Source organism: Salvelinus sp. IW2-2015, linkage group LG27 (genome assembly GCF_002910315.2).
Source record: "Salvelinus sp. IW2-2015 linkage group LG27, ASM291031v2, whole genome shotgun sequence".
Classification (NCBI taxonomy): domain Eukaryota; kingdom Metazoa; phylum Chordata; class Actinopteri; order Salmoniformes; family Salmonidae; genus Salvelinus; species Salvelinus sp. IW2-2015.
Window position 1 is genome coordinate 18,332,816 of NC_036867.1, and position 22,682 is coordinate 18,355,497.

Consider the following 22,682-nt stretch of genomic DNA (forward strand, 5'->3'; position numbering starts at 1 on the left):
CCAGTGTGTCTCCATAGCCCTGTTCCTCCTCACGCACTCGCTCTATGGTGCGTGTCTCCAGCCCGGTACCACCAGTTCCGCACCACGCACCAAGCCTCCTGTGCGTCTCCAGAGTCCTGTGCGTCCTGGCTGCTCCCCGCACTAGCCCTGAGATGCGTGTCCCCAGCCCGGTACCACCAGTGCCGGCACCACGCACTAGGCCTAATGAGCGTCTCCAGGGTCCAGTATGCCCTGTTCCTTCTCCCCCCACTAGTCTGAAGGTGCGTGTCCTTAGCCCGGTACCTCCAGTTCCGCACCACGCACCAGGCATACATGTGCCTCAGCCGGCCAGAGCTGCCCGTCTGCCAAGCACCGTCAGAGCTGCCCGTCTGCCAAGCACCGTCAGAGCTGCCCGTCTGCCAAGCACCGTCTGAGCTGCCCGTCTGCCAAGCACCGTCAGAGCTGCCCGCTGCCAAGCACCGTCAGAGCTGCCCGTCGTCCCGAGCCGCTAGAGCCGTCCGCCAGACAGGATCAGCCAGAGCCGTCCGCCAGACAGATCAGCCAGAGCCGTCCGCCAGACAGGATCAGCCAGAGCCGTCCGCCAGACAGGATCAGCCAGAGCCGTCCGCCAGACAGATCAGCCCGAGCCGTCCGCCAGACAGATCACGGCGCCCGAGCCTCGCACCAGAGCAGCCAGCCGTCCGCCAGCCATGACACCAGAGCCGTCGCCAGCCATGAGCAGCCAGAGCCTCCGCCAGCCAGCACCAGAGCCGTCCGCAGCATAGCAGCCAGAGCCGTCCGCCAGCCATGAGCAGCCAGAGCGCCAGCCAGCCATGAGCAGCCAGAGCCCTGCCAGCCAGCCATGAGCAGCCAGCAGCCGCACAGCCGAGCGAGCCAGCATGAGCAGCCAGAGCGCAGCCAGCCATGAGCAGCCAAGCCGCCAGCCAGCCAGACACCAGAGCCACCAGCAGAGCAGCCAAGCCGCCAGCCAGCCATGGCACCAGAGATCGCCACCAGCCATGAGCAGCCAGAGTCGCCAGCCACCATGAGCAGCCAGAGTACGCCAGCCAGCCATGAGCAGCCAGAGTCGCCAGCCAGCATGAGCACCAGAGTCGCCAGCAAGCCATGACAAAGCCAGAGTCGCCAGCCAGCCAGGATCTTCCAAACCGCCAGTCACAGGATCTACCAAAGCGAACAAAGTGGAGTGGGGGCCACGCCCGCACCCGACCGCCGCCATAATAAGGCCCACCCCGACCCTCCCTTCAATGTTCAGGTTGTGCGGACTCAGATCCGCACCTTTGGGGAGGGGGTACGTCACACCCTGCCTTAGTTATCTTTGTTTTCATTATTATTTTAGTTAGGTCAGGGTGTGACATGGGGAATGTATGTGTTTTGGTTTGTCTAGGGGTTTGTACGTGTAATGGGTCAGTGRCTTGTCTAGGTGTTTGTATGTCTATGGCTGCCTAGATTGGTTCTCAATTAGAGGCAGCTGTGGTTTATTGTCTCTGATTGAGAGCCATATTTAAGGCAGCCATAGGCATTTGGGTTTTGTGGGTAATTGTCTATGTTCCAAGTTGCATGTGTGCACTTAGTCGTTAATAGCTTCACGTTCGTCTATTTGTTGTTTTGTTTTTTTCTTCTTCTAAATAAAGAGAAGATGTATTTTTCACACGCTGCGCCTTGGTCCTCTCTCTCACCGCAAGACGATCGTGACAATGTCCTGAATCAGGGGAAGGTGAGGTAGCCTGGACCCTTGATTAGACACACACATACCCATACATTTTAGCCTAACTGTGGGGTAGCCTGACTCTTATGATTGTGCTCAGTGCCGTCTAGCCTAACTTTGTAGTAGCCTGGGTGTGACTCAAGATGTTAGCAGTCAGTTGACCCCTCCTGTATGTTATTAGTCTTAGCAGGATCCCAGGCTGCTGCGGACAGACTGACCGACAGACCCCCAGCACCAGCTGGCATAATGACAGCCAGCCATACAATAACCACACCTCTGCCTACAGGCTGGGTWCTGTATAGCCATAGGCTTTAGTTTKAACTGTAGAAKCCCCATTGCATCCTTTTAGAGTCGCTTTCCAAGCACAGACTGGAGAGCATGGATGTTCTGGGTTCAAGTTTTACGAGCAGACAGGGACACCTACCTGAGCCAGGACCATAGTGGTGTTCTGTGCCATCAGCCTAGCATTGACTGTCCTCTTACCGAAAGCATTGAGGACATGCTGTCTGATGCTGGACACTGCCAACATGGGAGTAAACAGCAACAGCTGTCCTCTGCACTCAGTCTGTGCATGTGTCCAAACTGGCACCCTATTCTCTACAGAGTGCACTACTTTTGCCCAAAACCCCATAGGCCCTGGTCAAAAGTAGTGTGCTTTATTGGGAATATGGTGCCATTTGGGTAGCAGTCTGTGTTTTAAAGATACACTGGGCATTTACACTCTGTAGAGTCATGATACATGGAAGAGTTTACAGACAGAAATGCAAACATCAACATGGAAGTGTTTGCCTTCTCCTCAGATACAGGAAAAGCATCCAGCCTTTTCTAGTCTTATTTGTCAGAGCCATTTGTGTCTATGAAAGCGTTTCATCCTGTTAAAACCAGGATGTTTTAACATGCACTTCCCGCACACTCATACACCGCACGCATTCGAGTGTTATTGTAACCCCCTCACGTCACATGTCTCCACAGGCACATGTGTCTGCTGCTATTACTGCTCTTGTTTTTAATATGGAAGCTATTTTTGAAAGCATTCCAGCTGAATGATGTAGGCTCTCCTATCCGTCCATTTTCTGAGGCTCGCCTCCATATTTAGAGCTCTGGGGTTGAACCGCGGATGCCTCGCAGTCATTTGTTATAAATAAGTATAAATCAAGGGACACCAAGATAAGAAGATGGCCCGGAGGTTCAACAGCTTTAATCCTAGATCTTAAATTATGTTAAGGTCAATCCCATTAAAAACATCTTCCAGATTTGGGTGAGCTTGGGATGGGCTGGCATTCTCCTCAACCTACTCCTCAAGGAGTATCAATTCTCATTGATAATAAAGTCCCATTTAAGTCAACAGAAATTACTCCAGATGCAAATGGATGTTTTTATAATGGTGAAAGGAAACCTGGCACAAGAAAGTAACTTTACTGAGTTGTTATTGCCCAAAGTTAATGAATGACCTTGTACTAAAACTACCTCAATGTAACGGGAATATTATATGCAGGGGGGGATTTTAAGTGCGCAGGATGCAACTCTAGAGAAGTCGTCAACTAAACTATATCCTCTTCCTAACATGTCTAAGGTATTAAACCACAACATCAAAGAGATGGTCTGTGTGAACTGTGGAGATAGAAACATCCGACTGAAAGACAATACTCCTATTACTCTCARGTTCACAACTCATATTCAAGAATTGACTTTTGTAATTGCACACTTTTATTTAATTGACTGTTTTTCTGAATGTACATACCTTCCTTGAATAATTCCGGACCACAGCTCATTGTCCTTCACCTTAAACTCAAACTTCCTATGCCAATAGCAAAGACGTGGCGATTCAACGCAATGTTACTTTGAGATGAGGAGTTTACCTCATATCTCAACACAGACATGATTTCGGAAATAAATGTAGCCGATGAAGTATGCCCAACTTGTCTGGGTAGCTCTTAAAGCATACATGAGCGGTTGCATCATGTCTTACTCTACACATAAGAGAAGACCCATAATACATTTGAAATACTAGAACAGAAAATCCATGACTTAGAAATGTTGACACCCTTCAACAGTTGAGCACTTTGAAGCTTGATCATAACACACAGTAAACCCCAGCTCTGCAGAGAGTGCTGCTTTGAAATCCAAGCAACAATATGATGAGCAAGGTGAAAGTGCAGGGGAAATGCTTGCTTGGTACATTAGGAAAGAGGAAGAGGAACGTACCATCCATAGAATTCAAACCCCAGATGGTAGCATAACAATGGATCCTTCTGAAATGTAATCACAAACTGTGTCAACCCGAAAACAGAAGTRCAATTATAAGTGAAACAGAGCAAATGAATATGGATAAAAACATTACCCCAGGTGAAATGTTGGAAGCCATCAATAATCTACACAATGGGAAATCTCCTGGTAATGATGGATTCCCAGTTCAATTTCTGTCCCAAATTACTGAAGCCTGTGTTACTTATGCTCACAGCTGCTCTAGAGAAAAATGAACTTCCATAGTCACTGTTTGACTACCATCACCCTACTTAAAAATAAAGATAATGACCCATTGTCATGTGGATCCTTCCGACCAGTATCACTTTTGAGTGTGGATTACAAAATCATTGCTAAGGTATTGGCTTTTCACATAGAAACAGTAATACAAAAGTTGATTCACTCAGATCAAACAGGGTTCAAACGGAACAGGATGTGTTCAGACAATCTCCGTCTTTTTTCAATATACTCCATCATACCAATAACTTCAACGCTCCAAAATTGGCAGTATCAATAGATGCTGAAAAATAATTTGATAGGGTGGAATGGGCATATTTGGTGTCTTTTTAAGTTTAGTTTTGGTCCTGCATTTATTTCCTGTATTGAGCTATTGTACAAATCCTCCAAAGCATCTATACGGACAAACGGACCGATATCTGAATMATTTAAGTTATCAAGAGGGACAAGACAGGGATGCCCTTTGTCTCGTTATTTATTTTCTTCAGCCACAGAACTCCTAGCATCAATAATTAGAACTCATGGCTCAATCCGGGGGAAAGAGATTGGTGGCGATCAGAATGTGATAAGTCCCGTGTGGCTCAGTTGGTAGAGCATGGTGCTTGCAACGCCAGGGTTGTGGGTTCATTCCCCACGGGGGGACCAGGATGTATATGTATGAACTTTCCAATTTGTAAGTCGCTCTGGATAAGAGCGTCTGCTAAATGACTTAAATGTAAATGTAATATCGTTTAATGCAGATTTACATTTTACTTTATGTGAACCAGAATATTCTGTCATTTATTTTACTACTGTTGGACACATGGTGCTGTATCAGGATTAAAAGTGAATTGGGAGAAAACATAAATAATGCCCATTTCTAATCATGACTTCTCAACATAATGAAGTACATTTAAGTGAAAATGAACGAATACCAGGCAATCTGGAGGCATATAAAATAAATTACTCCTTGAATCTGATGTTCAAAGATGGACATCTCTCCCTATTTCTATGTTAGGTAGGGTCAACGTAATCCAAATAAATGTACACTATATAAACAAAAGTATGTGGACATCCGAGTGGCACAGCGGTCTAAGGCACTGCATCTCAGTGCTAGGGGCGTGACTACAGACCCTGGTTTGATCCTGGGCTGTATCACAACCAGCGGTGATTGGGAGTCCCATAGGGCGGCGCACAATTGGCCCAGCGTCGTTAGGGTTTGGCCGGGGTAGGCCGTCATTGTAAATAAAAATTTGTTCTTAACTGACTTGAAGGTGTAAATAAAGGTGTAAATAAAACCTTTGAATTAGTGGATTCGGCTATTTCAGCCACACCTGTTGCTGACGGGTGTATAAAATCGAGCACACAGCCATGAAATCTCCATCGACAAACATTAGCAGTAGAATGGCCTTACTGAAGAGCTCAGTGACTTTCAATGTGGCACTGTCATAGGATACCACTTTTCCAACAAGTCAGTTTGTCAAATTTCTGCCCTGCTAGAGCTGCCCCGGTCAACTGTAAGTGCTGTTAAAATACTGTATTTTCACTACTTTGGGTCTAAGGCGTTGAAGAAAAAAAAAACAGACAATCCAATGATTCTTAATTCCATTCGCATTAGGGAAAATGTACATACATTCATGAGGTGGAAGGAACCAATATCGCCAGACACCCCTATTTGGAATAACCCCACCTTACCACCAGCATTTTAATGACAACACCTTTAACTTCTTATGGCTGCATCCCGCTAACGGGATCGATATGACAACAGCCAGTGAAAGTGCAGGGCGCCAAATTCAAACAACAGAAATCTCATAATTAAAATTCCTCAAACATACATGTGTCTTATATCATTTTAAAGGTAATCTTGTTGTTAATCCCACCAAAGTGTCCGATTTCAAATATGCTTTTCAGCGAAAGCACTACAAACGATTATGTTAGGTCACCACCAAACCACAATAAGCACAGCCATTTTTTCCAGCGAAATATAGCAGTCACAAAAAGCAGAAATAGAGATAACATTAATCACTAACCTTTGATGATCTTCATCAGATGACACTCATAGGACTTCATGTTACACAATACATGCATGTTTTGTTTGATAAAGTTCATATTTATATCAAAAAATCTGAGTTTACATTGGCGCGTTAGATTCACTAGTTCCAAAAACATCAAGTGATTTTGCATAGCCACATCGTTTCAACAGAAATACTCATCATAAATGTAGATGATAATACAAGTTATACACATGTAATTATAGATATACCTCTCCTTAATGTAACCGCTGTCAGATTTCAAAAAAATATTACAGAAAAAGCAAACCATGCAATAATCTGAGACAGCGCTCAGAACAATAGCCAAATTAGCCGCCATGTTGGAGTCAACAGAAACCAGAAAATACATGATAAATGTTTCCTTACCTTTGATGAACTTCATCAGAATGCAGTCCTAGGAATCCCAGGTCCACAATAAATGCTTAATTTGTTCGATAAWGTCTGTTATTTATGTCCAATTAGCTACTTTGGTTAGCGCGTTTGGTAAACAATTCCAAAGTCACAAAGCSCGTCCACTATAACGTGACGAAATGTCCAAAGGTTCCATAACAGTCAGTAGAAACATGTCAAATGATGTACTGAATCAATCTTTAGAATGTTGTTAACATACATCTTGAATAACGTTCCAACCGGAGAATTAGATTGACTTCAGTTGAGCGATGGAACGGAGCTGCCTATCACGTGAACGCGCGTGGTCAAAGCATGGTCAGCTCGTGGCAATGGTGATTAATTCCTGTCTCCTTCGGCCCCCCTTCACATTAGAGTCATCAGACAAAGTTCTATTGACTGTTGACATCTAGTGGAAGCCGTAGGAAGTGAAAACTCATCAATATCTCGCTGTAATTTCAATGAGAACTTGGTTGAAAATCTGCCACCCCAGAAAAAATCCAAACATGAAGTGGAACTTCTCAGGTTTTTGCCTGCCATATGAGTTCTGTTATACTCACAGACATAATTCAAACAGTTTTAGAAACTTCAGTGTTTTCAGTGACAAAATGAATGTAACAAAACATGAAATCTTGACAGATGTGGGTGTCCTCTTTGGCGCGCGCTTCAGCTGCGCCGCATGTTTTGACTGACGCAGTCCTGAAACATCAAGAAGAGACACATCAATTCTTGGACTCAAACAGCAACTGGAGGGATGTACGCAACGGCCTGAGAGAGATAAATCAATCATTGAAGGAACTTGTTGATTGTGTCAAACATGTGAGACGATAAATTCTGGTGCAATGTAAATGTGTTTTCCTTGTCGATTTGATTACAATATTTGGTAGAACAGATACCTCAAACGGTTGTATGATATTGACTCTTGTCCTCAGTGCCAGAGCTATGGGWGGTGGGAAACACTCCCTGTCAGGCATGGGCTCATCGGGTCTGGGTGGATCATTCAGTGGAATGCCGTTTTTGATTGCAATGTTGTGGAGCACGCTGCAAACCTAAAAAGGAATTTGCACATTGTATTGCATTCATMTAATGGCATTTGAAGGAATGGCATTTCAGAGGCAAACCTTGCTAGGCTGGTATTGCAGCGTGCCTCCTGTCCCAGACAAGCACAGCCAACGCCCTTTCAGCAGGCCTATGGTGCACTCCGCTGTTGTTCTTGTGCATGCGTGGGCTTGGTTGTACCTGGCCACTTGTTGGTTTAAGGGGAGTCATCAGCCATGTTTTTAAATGGGTAGCCCCGGTCTCCTGTAGTTATGAACACAACATTCAGATATTGTTTCCCAGTAGAGGTCTAACATGGCAAATAAAACCTTGCGAATAAAACATCCCTTACCAAGTCCTTTACCAATAAGCCATCCATCCTCAACAGTTCCTTCCTGGAGGTTAAGGGCGACTGGACTGTTCTGCAAAATGAATGAATCGCGTCCCATCTGGCCATATGGACACTACATTCAACAAAGCCAAATGTGAATCACAGATGACCTGCACAGTGACAGAATGGAAACRTTTTCTGTTGACGAAGTTGAATTCGTTCAATGATGGTGCTTTTATTTGCGATGCGGGTGCAGTCAATTGCTCCAATGATATTGGGAAATCCAGCTATGGTATGGAAATCCCTTTTCACTCTGACCTGTTGCACTGCAGTGTATGGAAACTGTATGTATTGTGGGGTCAATGAAATAATACCATGAAGGACTGCAAGCAATATTCTGCTCATGGTTGGTTGTGACCGATCCTCAATCTCCCGTTGGAATGTTCCAGTGGCCAAAAATCCCAGGGTGGAGAGGACTTGGGTATGCACTGYGATGGCATTGGTGCGTTTCGTCTCCCTTTCTAAAACTGTAGAGAGTTGGTTGCAGATATAAAATATGCTTTTGGAAAATGAAATCTACTAATAAGCCAAGCGTCGCTCTCAGCAAAAAAATCTGCACGCTCGTTGAAAACGCGCTCCTTGCGTAATGCAGCTTGTGCCAGATCCTCCAGCAATGCAACATTTGCCATTTTGGACAAGTCACAATGCCTRAGTGTTGACTTTTTATATTATTTAACTGGTTTAACTAAGTTGCCTCCAACCTTACATTCCACTCTTTCTAATTGACTTTATTATTCAATTAGGCTTAAATGGTTTCATGTTTATGAAATCGGTAGCACCCTGAGAAAACTATTAGTAGCTTAAGTATCTATAAAAGAAATACATGAATAAACTATAACTATCTTTTTTCTTCATAGTTWATGATTTGGTCCAGTATGTCAATCCTTTCTCCATTTGGTGGGTGGTATTTCATGAGCAGTTAGACTTTCCTACCACAATGTGCTGTGCGTACGCATGGTCCGAGGTGTGCTTAAATTTACACACATTCTCAAGTCTAAGTACAAATGACAGTGCCTTCAGGAAGTATTCACACCATTTACTTTTTCCACATTGTGTTGTGTTATAGCTTGAAAGTTAAAATTGATTAAATGCACACAATAATCCATAATGTCAAAGTGGAATTACAAAAAAATCTAAAACTGAAATAGCTTGAGTCAATAAGTATTCAACCCCTTTTATGGCAAGCCTAAATAAGTTCACGAGTACAAATAGGCTTAACAAGTGACATAATAAGTTGCATGGACTCACTCTGGGTGCAATAATAATGTTTAACATGATTTTGGAATGATTACCTCATCTCAATCAATACACCCAGTTACTACAAAGATACAGGCATCCTTCCTAACTCAGTTGCCAGAGAGGATTTCACCATGAGGCCAATGGTGACTTTAAAACAGTTAGTTTAATGGCTGTGATGGGAGAACTGAGGATGTGTCTGTAGTTACTCTGCAATATTAACGTAATTGACCCAGCGAAAAGGTACAGAAGTTTTTTTCTCTCCAAAACATCCTGTTTGCAACAAGGCACTAAAATATGGCAAAGCAATTAACGTTCTGTCCTAAATACAATTTGTTATTTTGTAGGTACTTTTTAAGTAAATACCTGCAGTCAACTTGTACAATAAGTTATGGGGGAAAAACAGAACATTATTCATTTCACCTGTCCCATTATTTTACATTATGAAGCTCACCATAATTCCCCAGAACAGTTGAGCCAGTCACGTGTTTGTTTGTAAAAAACACAACGGGAGAAAGCGGGAGCATTTGTMTCTTTAACAGGACAATGACCCAACATACCTACAGGCTGTGTAAGGGCTATTTTGACCAAGAAGGAGAGTGATGGAGTGCTGCATCAGGTGCCCTAGCGTCCACAATCACCCGACTTGAACCCAATTGAGATGGTTTGGGATGAGTTGGACCACAGAGTGAAGGAAAAGCTGCCAACCAGTGCTCAGCATATGTGGGAACTCCTTCAAGYCGGTTTCTCGCATGGAATAGCCTTAATTCCTCAGAACAAGAATAGACTGACGAGTTTCAGAAGAGAGTTCTTTGTTTCTAGCCTTTTTGAGCCTGTAATCAAACTCACAAATGCTGATGCTCCAGATACTCAACTAGTCTAAAGAAGGCCAGTTTTATTGCTTCTTTTATTCAGAACAACAGATTTCAGCTTTGCGAACATAATTGCAAAAGGGTTTTCTAATGAMCAATTAGCCTTTTTAAAATGATAAACTCGGATTAGCGAACACAACGAGCCATTGGAACACAGGAGGGATGGATACTGATAATGGAATATCTACATAGGCGTACAGAGGCCCATTACAAATCAGCCGTTTCCAGCTACAATAGTTATTTACAACATTAACAATGTCTACACTTTATTTCTGATCAATTTGATGTTATTTTAATGGACAAAACATTTGCTTTTCTTTCAAAAACAAGGACATTTCTAAGTGACCCGAAACATTTGAACGGTAGTGTGTGTGCTATCATTCATTATGTTTAGGTATTTATATCCATCCATCTCAATTGATGTCCGTTGGGAAATGTAAACATTGGTGATCAATATCAGAGAAAGTTTTGCAATCTAGGTCTAATTGCTGCAAGAAAAAATGTGGAGCCATCAATTTGAACACCTCATCCATCATCAATAACAAACTGGAGGGGGGAGGGAGATGTGTGATATTAAACTTGACTGAAATATGCATCTGCACCTATTCTTTATGCTGTGCACTACTTTGGGGCTGATAGTCATATGCTCTGGTGACAGTAGGGCACTCATATATATATATATATAAAATATCCATCCATCCATTGGGATTCACACCCAGTTCCATTAGCAGCGGAGACCTCCTGCAATGGTGGGGGGGTCAGTACATTTGATCTGAAGAGAGGCTTTATGGAGAGCTTCCATCTGGGTTTAATATGTCTTTAAGGGCTGTGGAGAGAGTGAGAGTCCTCAGGGTCCTCATGCATATACAATCCAATTGTTAAAACAAATTATGCAAATGACATTGTGGTGGATTGGAGAGTGGAAGCAGGTGGGGATTATTCTATCTAACTGGAAGGGCAGGTTTTTTTCTCGGATCTCTCACGTCTGCCACTATGGGAGGGAGGATCTCCCATGTAACTACTGCACATGTGAGACCCGCATGTAAGAAACTCTAACATGTTAAGACTAGCACAAACCGCTAAATGATGTGAGAATAGCGTGTTACTATAAATCATTGGTTGAAAAGGCCGGTTGAAAAATTTACCAAAAACCCAGACATTTCTTTCCAAAAAGTCTATAGGTTAATGCACTTTAACCTTTATGGGCACAGACATCAATGAATAAGCCAACTCAGTTAATACACTGAACAAAAATACACTGAACAAAAATATAAAAGCAACATGTAAAGTGTTGGTCCCATGTTTCATGAGCTGAAATAAAAGATCCCAGAAATGTTCCATACGCACAAAAATCTTATTTCTCTCAGCTTTTAAAAAGGCCACTAAATTGTGCACTTTTGTCACACAACACAATGCCACAGATGTCTCAAGTTGAGGGAGCGTGCAATTGGCATGCTGACTGCAGGAATGTCCACCAGAGCTGTTTCCAGATAATTTAATGTTCATTTCTCCACCAATGTCGTTTTAGAGAATTTGTCAGTACGTCCAACCAGCCTCACAACTGCAGACCATGTGTATGGGCAGGCATAAGCTGCAGACAACTAACACAATTGCATTTTATTGATGGCAATTTGATTGCACAGAGATAACGTGACAAGATCCTGAGGCCCATTGTAGTGACTTTGGGTGCTGAGGAGTATTTCTGTCTGTAATAAAGCCATTTTGTGGGGGAAAACAAATTCTGATTGGATGTGCCTAGCTCCACAGTGGGTGGTCCTATGCCCAGTCATGTGAAATCTATAGATTAGGACCTAATGAATTTATTTAAATTTACAGATTTCCTTATGAACTGTAACTCATCAAAATCTTTTTTTCGTTTTATTTTTGTTCTGTATAAATATGTATTTAGATGAGCCTATGCCTTTTTGTATGCTCATTGATTTCAGTTTTTATTGACTATTTGTGGATGTAATTAACTTGAACTTGACTAATGTGTTGTCATTGTCTGTCCCCTATCCCCAGCGGACGATGACTTCTTTGGCGGGGGTCAAAGGCAGCAAGGGGTGAGCCGGAGCAGGACCGGGGGACCCTTCTTCCACGATTTCGGAGGCTTCCCCCCCTTCGGGGCAGGCTTCCCAGTGTTTGATTCAGGTGGGCCTCCCCTGCAGCACGGTAATACCGTATTTCTAATATGCGTCTCCCAAAACTCTGGTTAAGGTCATCTTTCTCGTCATGGAAATTGTTACATTACATAAATCTCACTGCATATTATAATATGTGTTATTTAGATCATATAACAAGCTTCATTTTGAGATCAACATTTGCGATTAAGCAAAGCAAAGGAAAATGGTGGGGTGTTTGTGTTATGAGTGTGATTTTGAGTGTGTGGGCCAAATCAAAGTTTTATTTGTCATATGCACAGATTAAGTCGTGTGTGTGTTTCACTCATAGGTTTCACTTCGCTGGGGCATATGGGTGGAGGGGGCTTTGCCACGTTCTCCTCTTCATCTTTCGGGGGTAGCGGAGGAGGAGGAGGGGGGATGGGCAACATCCGCTCAGTATCCACCTCTACCAAGTTCATCAACGGCAGAAGAATCACCACAAAACGGTACAGCACAGCTAGTCAGTCAATGTAGTTAACTGTGTCACTTACTTGTTCCTGTCTTCACTCAGTGACCTGGGGATAGTTTCCTTAAAATAAAAAACATGATTTTTCTAGGCTGTTGTCCTTTTTACTTTGGCTGTAGTCAATTCACCAAGACAGTTTAGAATATTGAAGAATTGTGTGACACTTAACAATAACGTACCCTTTATAAACCCTTTAAATTATTACCAAAAACAGATATGTATGATTCAAATAACTCGTGTCTTTTTTCCTAACTCGGTTTTGTCTCCTGCAGGATTGTGGAGAACGGCCAGGAGAGGGTGGAGGTGGAGGAGGACGGTCAGTTGAAGTATCTAACCGTCAACGGTAAGGAGCAGCGCCTAAGACTGGATAACAAGTGATAACCTCTGCACAACGTTTGAAATGCTCACACCTGAACTGGAAACAAACCAAACTAACTCAGCGTGACGATGCTGCTCAGGGTCGCAATCTTTCGGCGGATTGGTTTCTCTCCTCTCTCTCCCCTGTTGACATTCGTAGTTCACGTGTTGTTCACGGAGAGGAAATTGTGTTCTCATCTTAGTTTAGCCGCTGGAGCGAGGGACGATCAGATAGGGTTGTATTTATTCCAGCTTTACCTTTTGTTTTGGGACCATTCTCTTACTAGGACCACTGTTTATGACTTTTTGTGCTGTACTGATTTCGTTGTATTACAGTTTTTCCGTGGGTGGACTTCTTTACCTTTTAGTTCTAGAAGCCAGGGGCACAACAAGATGTACATTTGGACAGCTTTGCGTTTGTTCATTTTTATTTTTTTTATTAACTGTCAAATTATCTCAGCTTTAACCCTTTGCCTATTTAAATGAACATCTAACCACATCTCTCTAACCTGTACACCGTTTTCATGTTCATGAGCTTTAGATTACCCATTTTAGACAGTTAATACATTGATATAGTATTAATGTGAACCTGTTTTTGCTTTTGTTTGTTTTTGAATACAAGTGTTTTTTCAGCATGATTGCCAATGACAAGGCTGTTCAAGTTCTGACCAACTGTTCCGTCAGTTCACCATAAACCCTAAACGGAGACTAAATATACAGTGCTTTGCAAAGGTATTCAGACACCTTGGATTTCTTCACTTGTTTTATTGTGTTACAAAGTGGGATTGGATTTAATTGTAATTTTTTTGTGAACAATATACACAACATACTCTGTCAAAGTGGAAGAAACAATTACTTTTAATTTTTTTTTAATATGAACAATATAAAATAATAAAATATAGTAGTTGCATAAGTATTCAGTCTCTTTGTTTAGGCAAGCCTAAATTAGTTCAGGAGTCAAATTTGGTTTAACAAATCACATAAAAGTTACCGTAAGGTCCCTTACAGACAAACCACATGTTTCACATGTCACGTGAAATCATTTGGATCACATATGTGGATCACATATGGATTCACATTTTCACGTGAGATTTCACATGTGATGCCCTGCAAACCAAAATGGGTCGTTATAATACACACAGTGCTTTTAACTTACATTAACTTACAACATTTGAGCACGTGAAAACCCAGCTGTCAAATGTAATTTAGAATATTTTACTTTGAAGTGAATCATTTACATGAATTTAATTTAAACAGTCACGTTCCCCTGCAGGTTTTATCTAGTTCCCGGTTTGTTCCAGGGACATCCCCAAGGACATTCTTAGAACATTGTGTCACGGTCCCCTGGAGGTTTTTGTCTAGTTGCGGTGATGTGAAATTCACACGTTTTTTTCCGTAAGGGGTCCATCAGTCAAGTATTGAATTTCAAGCACAGATTCAACTACAAAGACCAGGGAGCTTTTCAAACGGGTAGTGATTAGTAGACGGGTAACAATATTGAATCAGACATTGAATATCTATTTTAAGTATGACCTAGTAAATAATAATTATGCTGTGCGTTATGCATTTAACCACCCAGACACCTAAAAAATAGTCATCCTTCTGAACTGAGTTGCAGGACAGGAATGAAACTGCTCAGGGATGTTAACATGAGGGCATTGGTGATTTTTAAAGAGCTACAGAGCTCAATGGTTGTGATGGGAGAGAACTGAGGGTGGATCAACAACATTGCAGTGACTCCACAATAATGACCTAAATGACYGAGTCATAATAAGAGCACAAATATACAAATTATTCCAAAACATGCATTTTGTATGCAACAAGACACTAAAGTAATACTGCAAAAAAAAAAGTGGCAAAGGAACACACTTTTTGGCCTAAATGCAAAGCCCTATGATTGGGGCAAACACAACACATCACTGAGTAACTGCCTCCTTATTTTCAAGCAGGGTGTTGGCTGCATCATGGTATAGGTATGATTTAACATTGGCAAGTACTGGGTTTGTCAGGATAAAATGAAACGGGATAAGCACAAGGAAAATCCTAGAGCAGAACGTGCTTCAGTCTGCTTTACACCAGACATTGGAAGAGGAATTCACCTTTAAGCAGGACAATAACCGACAACACAAGGCCAAATCTACACTGGAGTTGCTTACCAAGAAGACAGTGAATGTTCCTAAGTGGCAGAGTTAGTATTTCAATCAGATCTAAATCAAAACTATGGCAAGACTAGAACATTTGCTCTCTAGCCATGATCCCCAACACTGACAGAGCTTGAAGAATTTTTGGAAGATTAATAGGCAAATATTACACAATCCAGGTGTGCAAAGCTCTTTGAGACTTACCCAAGAAGACTAACAGCTGTAATTGCTGCCAAAGGTGTTTCTAACATGTATGGACTCAGGGAGCTGAATACTTATGCAACTACTATATTTTAGTTATAACATTTTTATGAATCTTTAAAATATTTTAGAATTGTTCTTCCAATGTCAATTTTAAATCCATTTTAATACCACTTTGTAAAACAATGAAATGTGAAGAAATCCAAGTGGTCTGAATACTTTTGCAAAGCACTGTGTGTGTGTGTGTATGTATGTATATATATATATATATATATACATATATATACATATGTATGTGTGTATGTGTATTTTTTTTCTATACATACACACTACCGGTCAAAAGTTTTAGAACACCTACTCATTAATTTCTCTAGGGTTTTTCTTTTCTTTTTACTATTTTCTACATTGTAGAATAACAGTGAAGACATCAAAACTATCAAATAACACATATGGAATCATCATCATCACAAATATCCACCCTTTGCCTTGATGACAGCTTTGCACATTCTTGGCTTTCTCTCAACCAGCTTCATGAGGTAGTCACCTGGAATGCATTGCAATTAACAGGTGTGCCTTCTTAAAAGTTAATTTGTGGAATTTATTTCCTTAATCCGTTTGAGTCAATCAGCTGTGTTGTGGGACTGTCATTTGTTTTTCAACAGGGCAATGACCCAACACACTTCCAGGCTGTGTAAGGGCTATTTTACCAAGAAGAATAGTGTGGCTATTTGCAGAATCTCAAATATAAAATATATTTGTTTTAACACTTTTTCAGTTACTACATGATTCCATGTGTTATTTCATAGTTTTGATGACTTCACTATTATTCTACAATGTAGAAAATAGTAAAAATAAAGAATACTCTTGAAAGAGTAGGTGTTCTAAAACTTTTGACCGGTAGTGTATATGGACCAAATACAGGGGATTTTGGGTAAAAACAAAACTATTATAAAGCTTGACCCTTTTTTTAAGGTATGTTGCAGTCCCAATGAGTCTGTGGTGATTCTGTTTGGCTTGAGTGACACTTTCACAGCCGCCCCAACACCCACTTCCACAAACTGTGTGTGCTTGCTTGATGTCACCTGCTTCACACCAACACACAGAAAATAGAAAACCACACTTGCTGCTTTTCAATGAAACTCACACCCTYATCACATCATACTCACAAGTGTTCATTTTAACCTACTAATAAAATAGTTTTACTGCTATGCTATTCGATTACACCTGCATTCTTACAGTGGTCCATTGTGTCATTCATTCAGTGATAGCTGTCTCTTCATGGACTATCATGATTTGCAATATGGAATTATTAGCTAGCTTCAACGTAAGATACCGTATGGCAGTGTTKGTTGCCTTTAATCAAGAATGGAGTTAATCTCAACAGGTATGTATTCTCACACACACACACCCATCTTGAATCCATTAAGCTGTGTCCCATGTTTTCGAAGATCTCCCTTGCCCTTCCTGTCTTCTCTTAGCAGCCTTCAATGTGTTGATGATGCGTTTTGCTTAGAGAATGGGAGTCATACACATTCTCACCTCAGTTTCCCCAGCCTTCACAGAACAGTGTTTGTGTCCCAAATGGCACCCTATTCCCTAATAAAGTGCACTAAAGAGGGAATCGGGGTGCCATTTGGGACGCAGTCGATGTCTGTTTTTGTCTTTCATCTAGTAATATGTAAGCTGTTTTATAAGATGTTGCCAGTGTGTTGCCTGGGGAGCTAGGTTTAAAATCAAATCAACACTGTTTTTATGTTCAACACAATACCTTATATTTCTCAAATGGTACCCTGAAACCTACATACAGGTAACAGAAAAAATAATGGAAACACTTGAGTAAATGAGGAATACAAAGTACAGTGTATTGAGAGCAGGTGTGTCCACACAGTTTTAGTTCCTGAGTTAATTAACCAATTAACATCCCATGCTAAGGTGCATTGAAGCTACTTTGGCTCATGGCGGCCCAATGCCCTATATTAAGACACTTTGTGTTTCCTTTATTTTGGCAGTTACCTGTAGTGCACTAGTTAAATAGTTGTACTTCTATGTTTGAACAGAGCCTTACAGGCCCTGGTCAAAAGTAGTGCACTAAATAAGGAATAATGTGCCATTTGTGATTTAACCGGAGTTGTATTGTCCCTCTCAGCACTGGGCTGATGTGTTATCTTCAGATGCCGTGCATCCGTACCACTGTCTGAAACTGGTGGCACAGATGGTGGTAGACTGGCAACAGTGAGCAGAAGGGGTTACAGCTGTTTATTATGCCCTGGCCTGCGGCAGAAGGTGAAGTGCGTGTTTGTTCAGGGGCAGAACGACAGATTTTTACCTTGTCAGCTCGGGGATTTGATCTTGCAACCTTTAAGCTAACTAGGCCAGCGCTCTAACCACTAGCTTACCATGCCGCGCCAAAAGGAGGTTAGTTGATTTACAGAAGCTTCGGTGCATTTCTTTGAGAGTAGTTACATGATCGGCGAAAGCTGTCACTGTTTAGCAACAAGAAAGCCGAAAGAACAGGTCCCTCGTAGCAGTTTACCGTCCGGTTTGTTTTGCGTAAGAACCCTTATCCTCTCAAAGGAAATGTTTCTAAAATAAAGAAATAATACACAGACCTACTCCTTATCTTACATTTTCTGTGGTAATTTTGCACATTGTCGTGAAATGTTTTGTAACAGAAGCGTTTCTTATTTGACAAGCTCAGGTAGTCGCTCCGTTTGTCCGTTTTCTTCCATTTGGTGCCTAGTGAATAKAACCCTGCATTTTACGACATTGGCTTACCGGCACTGTAGCTACATTTTGTCCTTCCCTCAGCTGTGGCAGTCATTTCTCCCTCACTCTGCAGCTCGAGACTTTTCTTTTTTTCTTCTCACCTGAAGGTTGATTGAAGCGGTGGCTGAGCATTTGCAAGTAGTGCAGTTGCTAGTTYACACTGTGGCTTTGTCCTTGTGGCTGGGTGACCTGTGTGTGTTGAGATGTGCTGATGAGTGGAGGAGATTAGCATACCCTCCACTGTGGTAGAGTTGACCAGGTGGTAGAGCTGACCAAATCAGGCCCCAGGCTCAATACCGGAATTATCACATCACTGTTGTTTAAAACGCTAACACTTRCTGATAAGGCCTGACATTCAATTGAGTTAGGCTATTACACATTTTGCCCTCAGTGGGAAAKATTATACATTTAATGTCAGAAAAGCAGCTTGAATTTTGTCTTTTTGCTTTTTAATAACTGCTRGAGCCAGGGGCAAATTACAGCTTTGGTATGAAAACATAATCATAATTAATGTAAGGCTTGAATTTAGAGATTTTCTCAGGCGGGTAAGAAGTATTTTTCCATGGTGCAATAGCTCCTCCTGCTGACTGAAATCTGCCATTGCATTTCTTTGTTAAACTCAATAGAGTCGTGTTTTTTCCCCCCCTTATATTATTAATAATTGAAGATGCATTTATTACAAATGAATTATGTATGTTGTATACAACAAATGTTYAAAGGCCTAAAGGCAAGCCTGAAGACTGAGTGTAGCCTAAACCTTCCTCTCGCTGTGTTGTAGAATATGTGTCTGGCACTAGGTGGCACTGTTTCTACATTAACAGGAGATGATGACATCACTCTGTTCTTTTCTACCTTCTCCAGGTCAACTGTTTTGTTCTTTTTATACTTGTATTACTTGACTGCAGCAAACAACTTGTATTTYGTTAATGTAAGGTGAAATGTCTTCCAGCTTAGTAACAGGTAGGCTATTTTATTTTTCGTGCTTTTTAAATATCCTGGGACCAAAGTCAAAATCACACAGAATTMTAGCATGTACTGATGATATATCCAACTACACACTCTGTAACCCAAATGTCTGACATGGCAGTATATATTATTTCTTCATCTTAAGGGTGTGTATGCATTATTAATGTGGRTAGCACAGTTTAAGGTAGATTCTAGGGTGCGTGTCAAATTACACTCAATTTCCTATATAGTGTACTAGTCTCTTTGCATTAGTCTCGCTTTGTGGTGACTAGCCCTACTGGTTTAAATACCATAACTAGGTGGAATGAGCAATGACATAATACTACTATCCATGTCTCAACCCACAAGGCACTTTATGGGCAAGTTGCCAGCACCTCCTTGAGCCCAGGAGGATTCTATTGGTCTTGCAGTTGGTCATGCTGTTAACTTCCTCAAAGCTAAAAATGTGAAAAATGAACACCAGCAAGCTTTTATGATTGAAAACTGAAAGGTTGAGTGATTTTGAGCGCTCAGGTGGATCTCACGCTCATCCATCACTAATGACAGATCATGTTTTGATTTCCTGTCCCGGGGCCACAAAATGGCTTCCTAGTTGCAGTAGGGGGCATCCTGTTTGAATTGCATTCCGTGCGACTGTCCCCGCCAGCATCAACCCCATGGCTGCCGGCTGCTTTATGAAAGATTGAGGAGATGGAAGCGAACACTGGAAACAACCCAGCTGTTGCCTAACCCTGTTTAAACAAGGGCACAGACATTGCCTACGTCGCAAATGGCATCCTATTCCCTATACAGTGCACTAATTATACAGGAAATAGGGTACCATTTGCGACCTAGTCACTATATGTGTGCTCAGCAGTGGTGTCACCTCAGCAGATCACTGCTGCTGTCCGTCTGCCCAGGATATATATTAAAACATGAGGTGAGAGAGACTATGGGAGGAGATATGCAGACTTTTGCATTGATAATAGTCGATTACGTTTGATGGGGGTCGGAGGTTGAAGCCCAAACAACGGTGTGTAGACTTCTCCTGAGCAGTCAAATCAAATCAAATCCAGGCCTACGTAAGGTTTGGCCAACACACATGAGATTTCAATTGTGTTTCTCTCTGAGAATAGCAGTGAGTGGTTTGTTTACACGTGTGATATTTTGTAGCTAAAGCTAATGTGTCAGCCTATTCATGATGAAAGACAAAAAAAATGCCCTATTACCAGGCTATACAAAATGAAATACAAATGTATTTTAGAGTATAGGCTAGAGCTAGACCAATTATGTACCAAAGACATCTAAAGTGTTTTCTTTGTTTTTCTGCCGTGCATAATATGCGGTAGACTATTTATTGTATAATGACACAATCATTATTTTGATCCTGTTTTTTTTTAAATGTTTTGGCTCATGTACAGTTGAAGTCGGAAGTTTGCATACACTTAGGTTGGAGTCATTAAAACTCGTTTTTCAACCACTCCACAAATTTCTTGTTAACAAACTATAGTTCTGGCAAGTCGGTTAGGACATCTACTTTGTGCATGACACAAGTCATTTTTCCAACAATTGTTTGCAGACAGATTATTTAATTTATAATTCACTGTATCACAATTCCAGTGGGTCAGAAGTTTACATACACTAAGTTGACTGTGCCTTTAAACAGCTTGGAAAAATTTCCAGAAAATGGATGTCATGGCTTTAGAAGCTCTGATAGGCTAATTGACATAATTTGAGTCAATTGGAGGTGTACCTGTGGATGTATTTCAAGGCCTACCTTCAAACTCAGTGCCTCTTTGCTTGACATCATGGGAAAATCAAAAGAAATCAGCGAAGACCTCAGAAAAATAATTGTAAACCGCCTCAAGTCTGGTTCATCCTTGGGAGCAATTTCCCCACGCCTGATGGTACCACGGTCATCTGTACAAACAACAGTACACAAGTATAAACACCATGGGACCACGCCAGCTGTCATACCGCTCAGGAAGGAGACGCGTTCCGTCTCCTAGAGATAAATGTACTTTGGTGCGAAAAGTGCCAAATCAATTACAGAACAACAGCAAAGGACCTTGTGAAGATGCTGGAGGAAACAGGTACAAAAGTATCTATATCAACATTAAAAACAAGTGCTATATCGACAAACCTGAAAGGCGCTCAGCAAGGAAGAAGCCACTGCTCCAAAACCGCATAAAAAAGCCAGACTACGGTTTGCAACTGCATATGGGGACAAAAATACTTTTTGGAGAAATGTCCTCTGGTCTAATAAAACAAAAATAGAACTGTTTTGGCCATAATGACCATCATTATGTTTGGAGGAAAAAGGAGGACGCTTGCAAGCCGAAGAACACCATCCCAACCGTGAAGCACAGGGGTGGCAGCATCATGTAGTGGGGGTTCTTGCTGCAGGAGGGGCTGGTGCACTTCACAAAATAGATGGCATCATGAGGTAGGAAAATTTATGTGGATATATTGAATCACCATCTCAAGACATCAGTCAGGAAGCTAAAGCTTGGTCGCAAATGCATCTTCCAAATGGACAATGACCCCAAGCATACTTCCAAAATTGTGGCAAAATGGCTTAAGGACTACAAAGTCAAGGTATTAGAGTGGCCCTAACCTCAATCCTGTAGAAAATATGTGGGCAGAACTGAAAAAGCGTGTGTGAGCAAGGAGGCCTACAACCTGATTCAGTGACACCAGCTCTGTCAGGAGGAATGGGCCATAATTCACCCAACTTATTGTGGGAAGCTTGTGGAAGGCTACCTGAAATGTTTGACCCAAGTTAAACAATTTAAAGGCAATGCTACCAAATACTAATTGAGTGTATGCAAACTTCTTACCCACTGCGAATGTGATGAAAGAAATAAAAGCTTAAATAAATCATTCTTCTATTATTCTGACATTTCACATTCTTAAAATAAAGTGGTGATCCTAACTGACCTAAGACAGGGAATTTTACCAGGATTAAATGTCAGGAATTGTGAAAAACGGAGTTTAAATGTATTTGGCTAAGGTGTATGTAAACTTCCAACTTCAACTGTATCGGCGTGTGCTATGCATAAGCTCTAATATGTGTATGGATGTGTTGAATGAATCGTCACCGTAGAGAGCGCTGTCCATTTTGTGTTCGGCGTTGAAACAACATCCACGACGACCGTGTTCCACTCAGTTTCAACCTGTTGAACGTTTCTTCAAATTGATCAATKACAGTGAGGTGAGTTTTTAAAGCAAAATGCTGTTTCGATGACAGGTTTTCTGATCTGGTTTTTCGAATACATTCGAATTGATGTCAGAGTGGTTAGAGGGACGACAGYGCGCTGAGTACCAGGCCATTAGGAKCTGATGATCGTCACCGAGTTGGGTACTAGCAACACATAACCAGAGTGCGTGAGAGGAGATTACCGTGACTCAACGGTCACGTGGAATTTTACTGCGGTCATGACTCATGACTGRCAGTGTGGCGGTAGTACGGTCACTGCAACAGCTCTAGACAGCACATGAGAT

At 41.7% G+C, this 22,682-nt stretch overlaps 1 protein-coding gene and 1 long non-coding RNA gene across 9 annotated transcripts in view; one reads left to right on the forward strand and one right to left on the reverse strand.

Annotated features, from left to right (window-relative positions):
* Positions 1 to 22,682, forward strand: part of LOC111953758 (dnaJ homolog subfamily B member 6-like) — a 73,521-nt gene that overhangs the window by 42,390 nt on the left and 8,449 nt on the right. For 4 of the 6 annotated variants that reach the window (XM_023973228.2, XM_023973231.2, XM_023973229.2 and 1 more), the window contains exons 6-8: positions 12,163 to 12,312; positions 12,592 to 12,748; positions 13,041 to 13,111. In XM_023973228.2, coding sequence (XP_023828996.2) covers positions 12,163 to 12,312; positions 12,592 to 12,748; positions 13,041 to 13,111 — 378 coding nt within the window. Of the gene's footprint in view, positions 1 to 12,162; positions 12,313 to 12,591; positions 12,749 to 13,040; positions 16,673 to 22,682 lie in introns of those variants that run through there. The other 2 variants (XM_023973232.2, XM_023973234.2) reach the window with 2 other exon arrangements.
* On the reverse strand, positions 7,212 to 18,485 carry LOC111953760 (uncharacterized). Of its 3 annotated transcripts, none has more exons than XR_011474247.1 (4): positions 18,243 to 18,485; positions 7,843 to 7,905; positions 7,500 to 7,652; positions 7,212 to 7,302 (listed from the first exon to the last, which is right to left on the reverse strand). It is a non-coding gene; the product is annotated as an uncharacterized lncRNA (long non-coding RNA). The 3 variants fall into 3 exon arrangements; XR_011474246.1 differs by having other exon boundaries at positions 7,725 to 7,905; XR_002875908.2 differs by lacking the exon at positions 18,243 to 18,485 and having other exon boundaries at positions 7,725 to 8,992.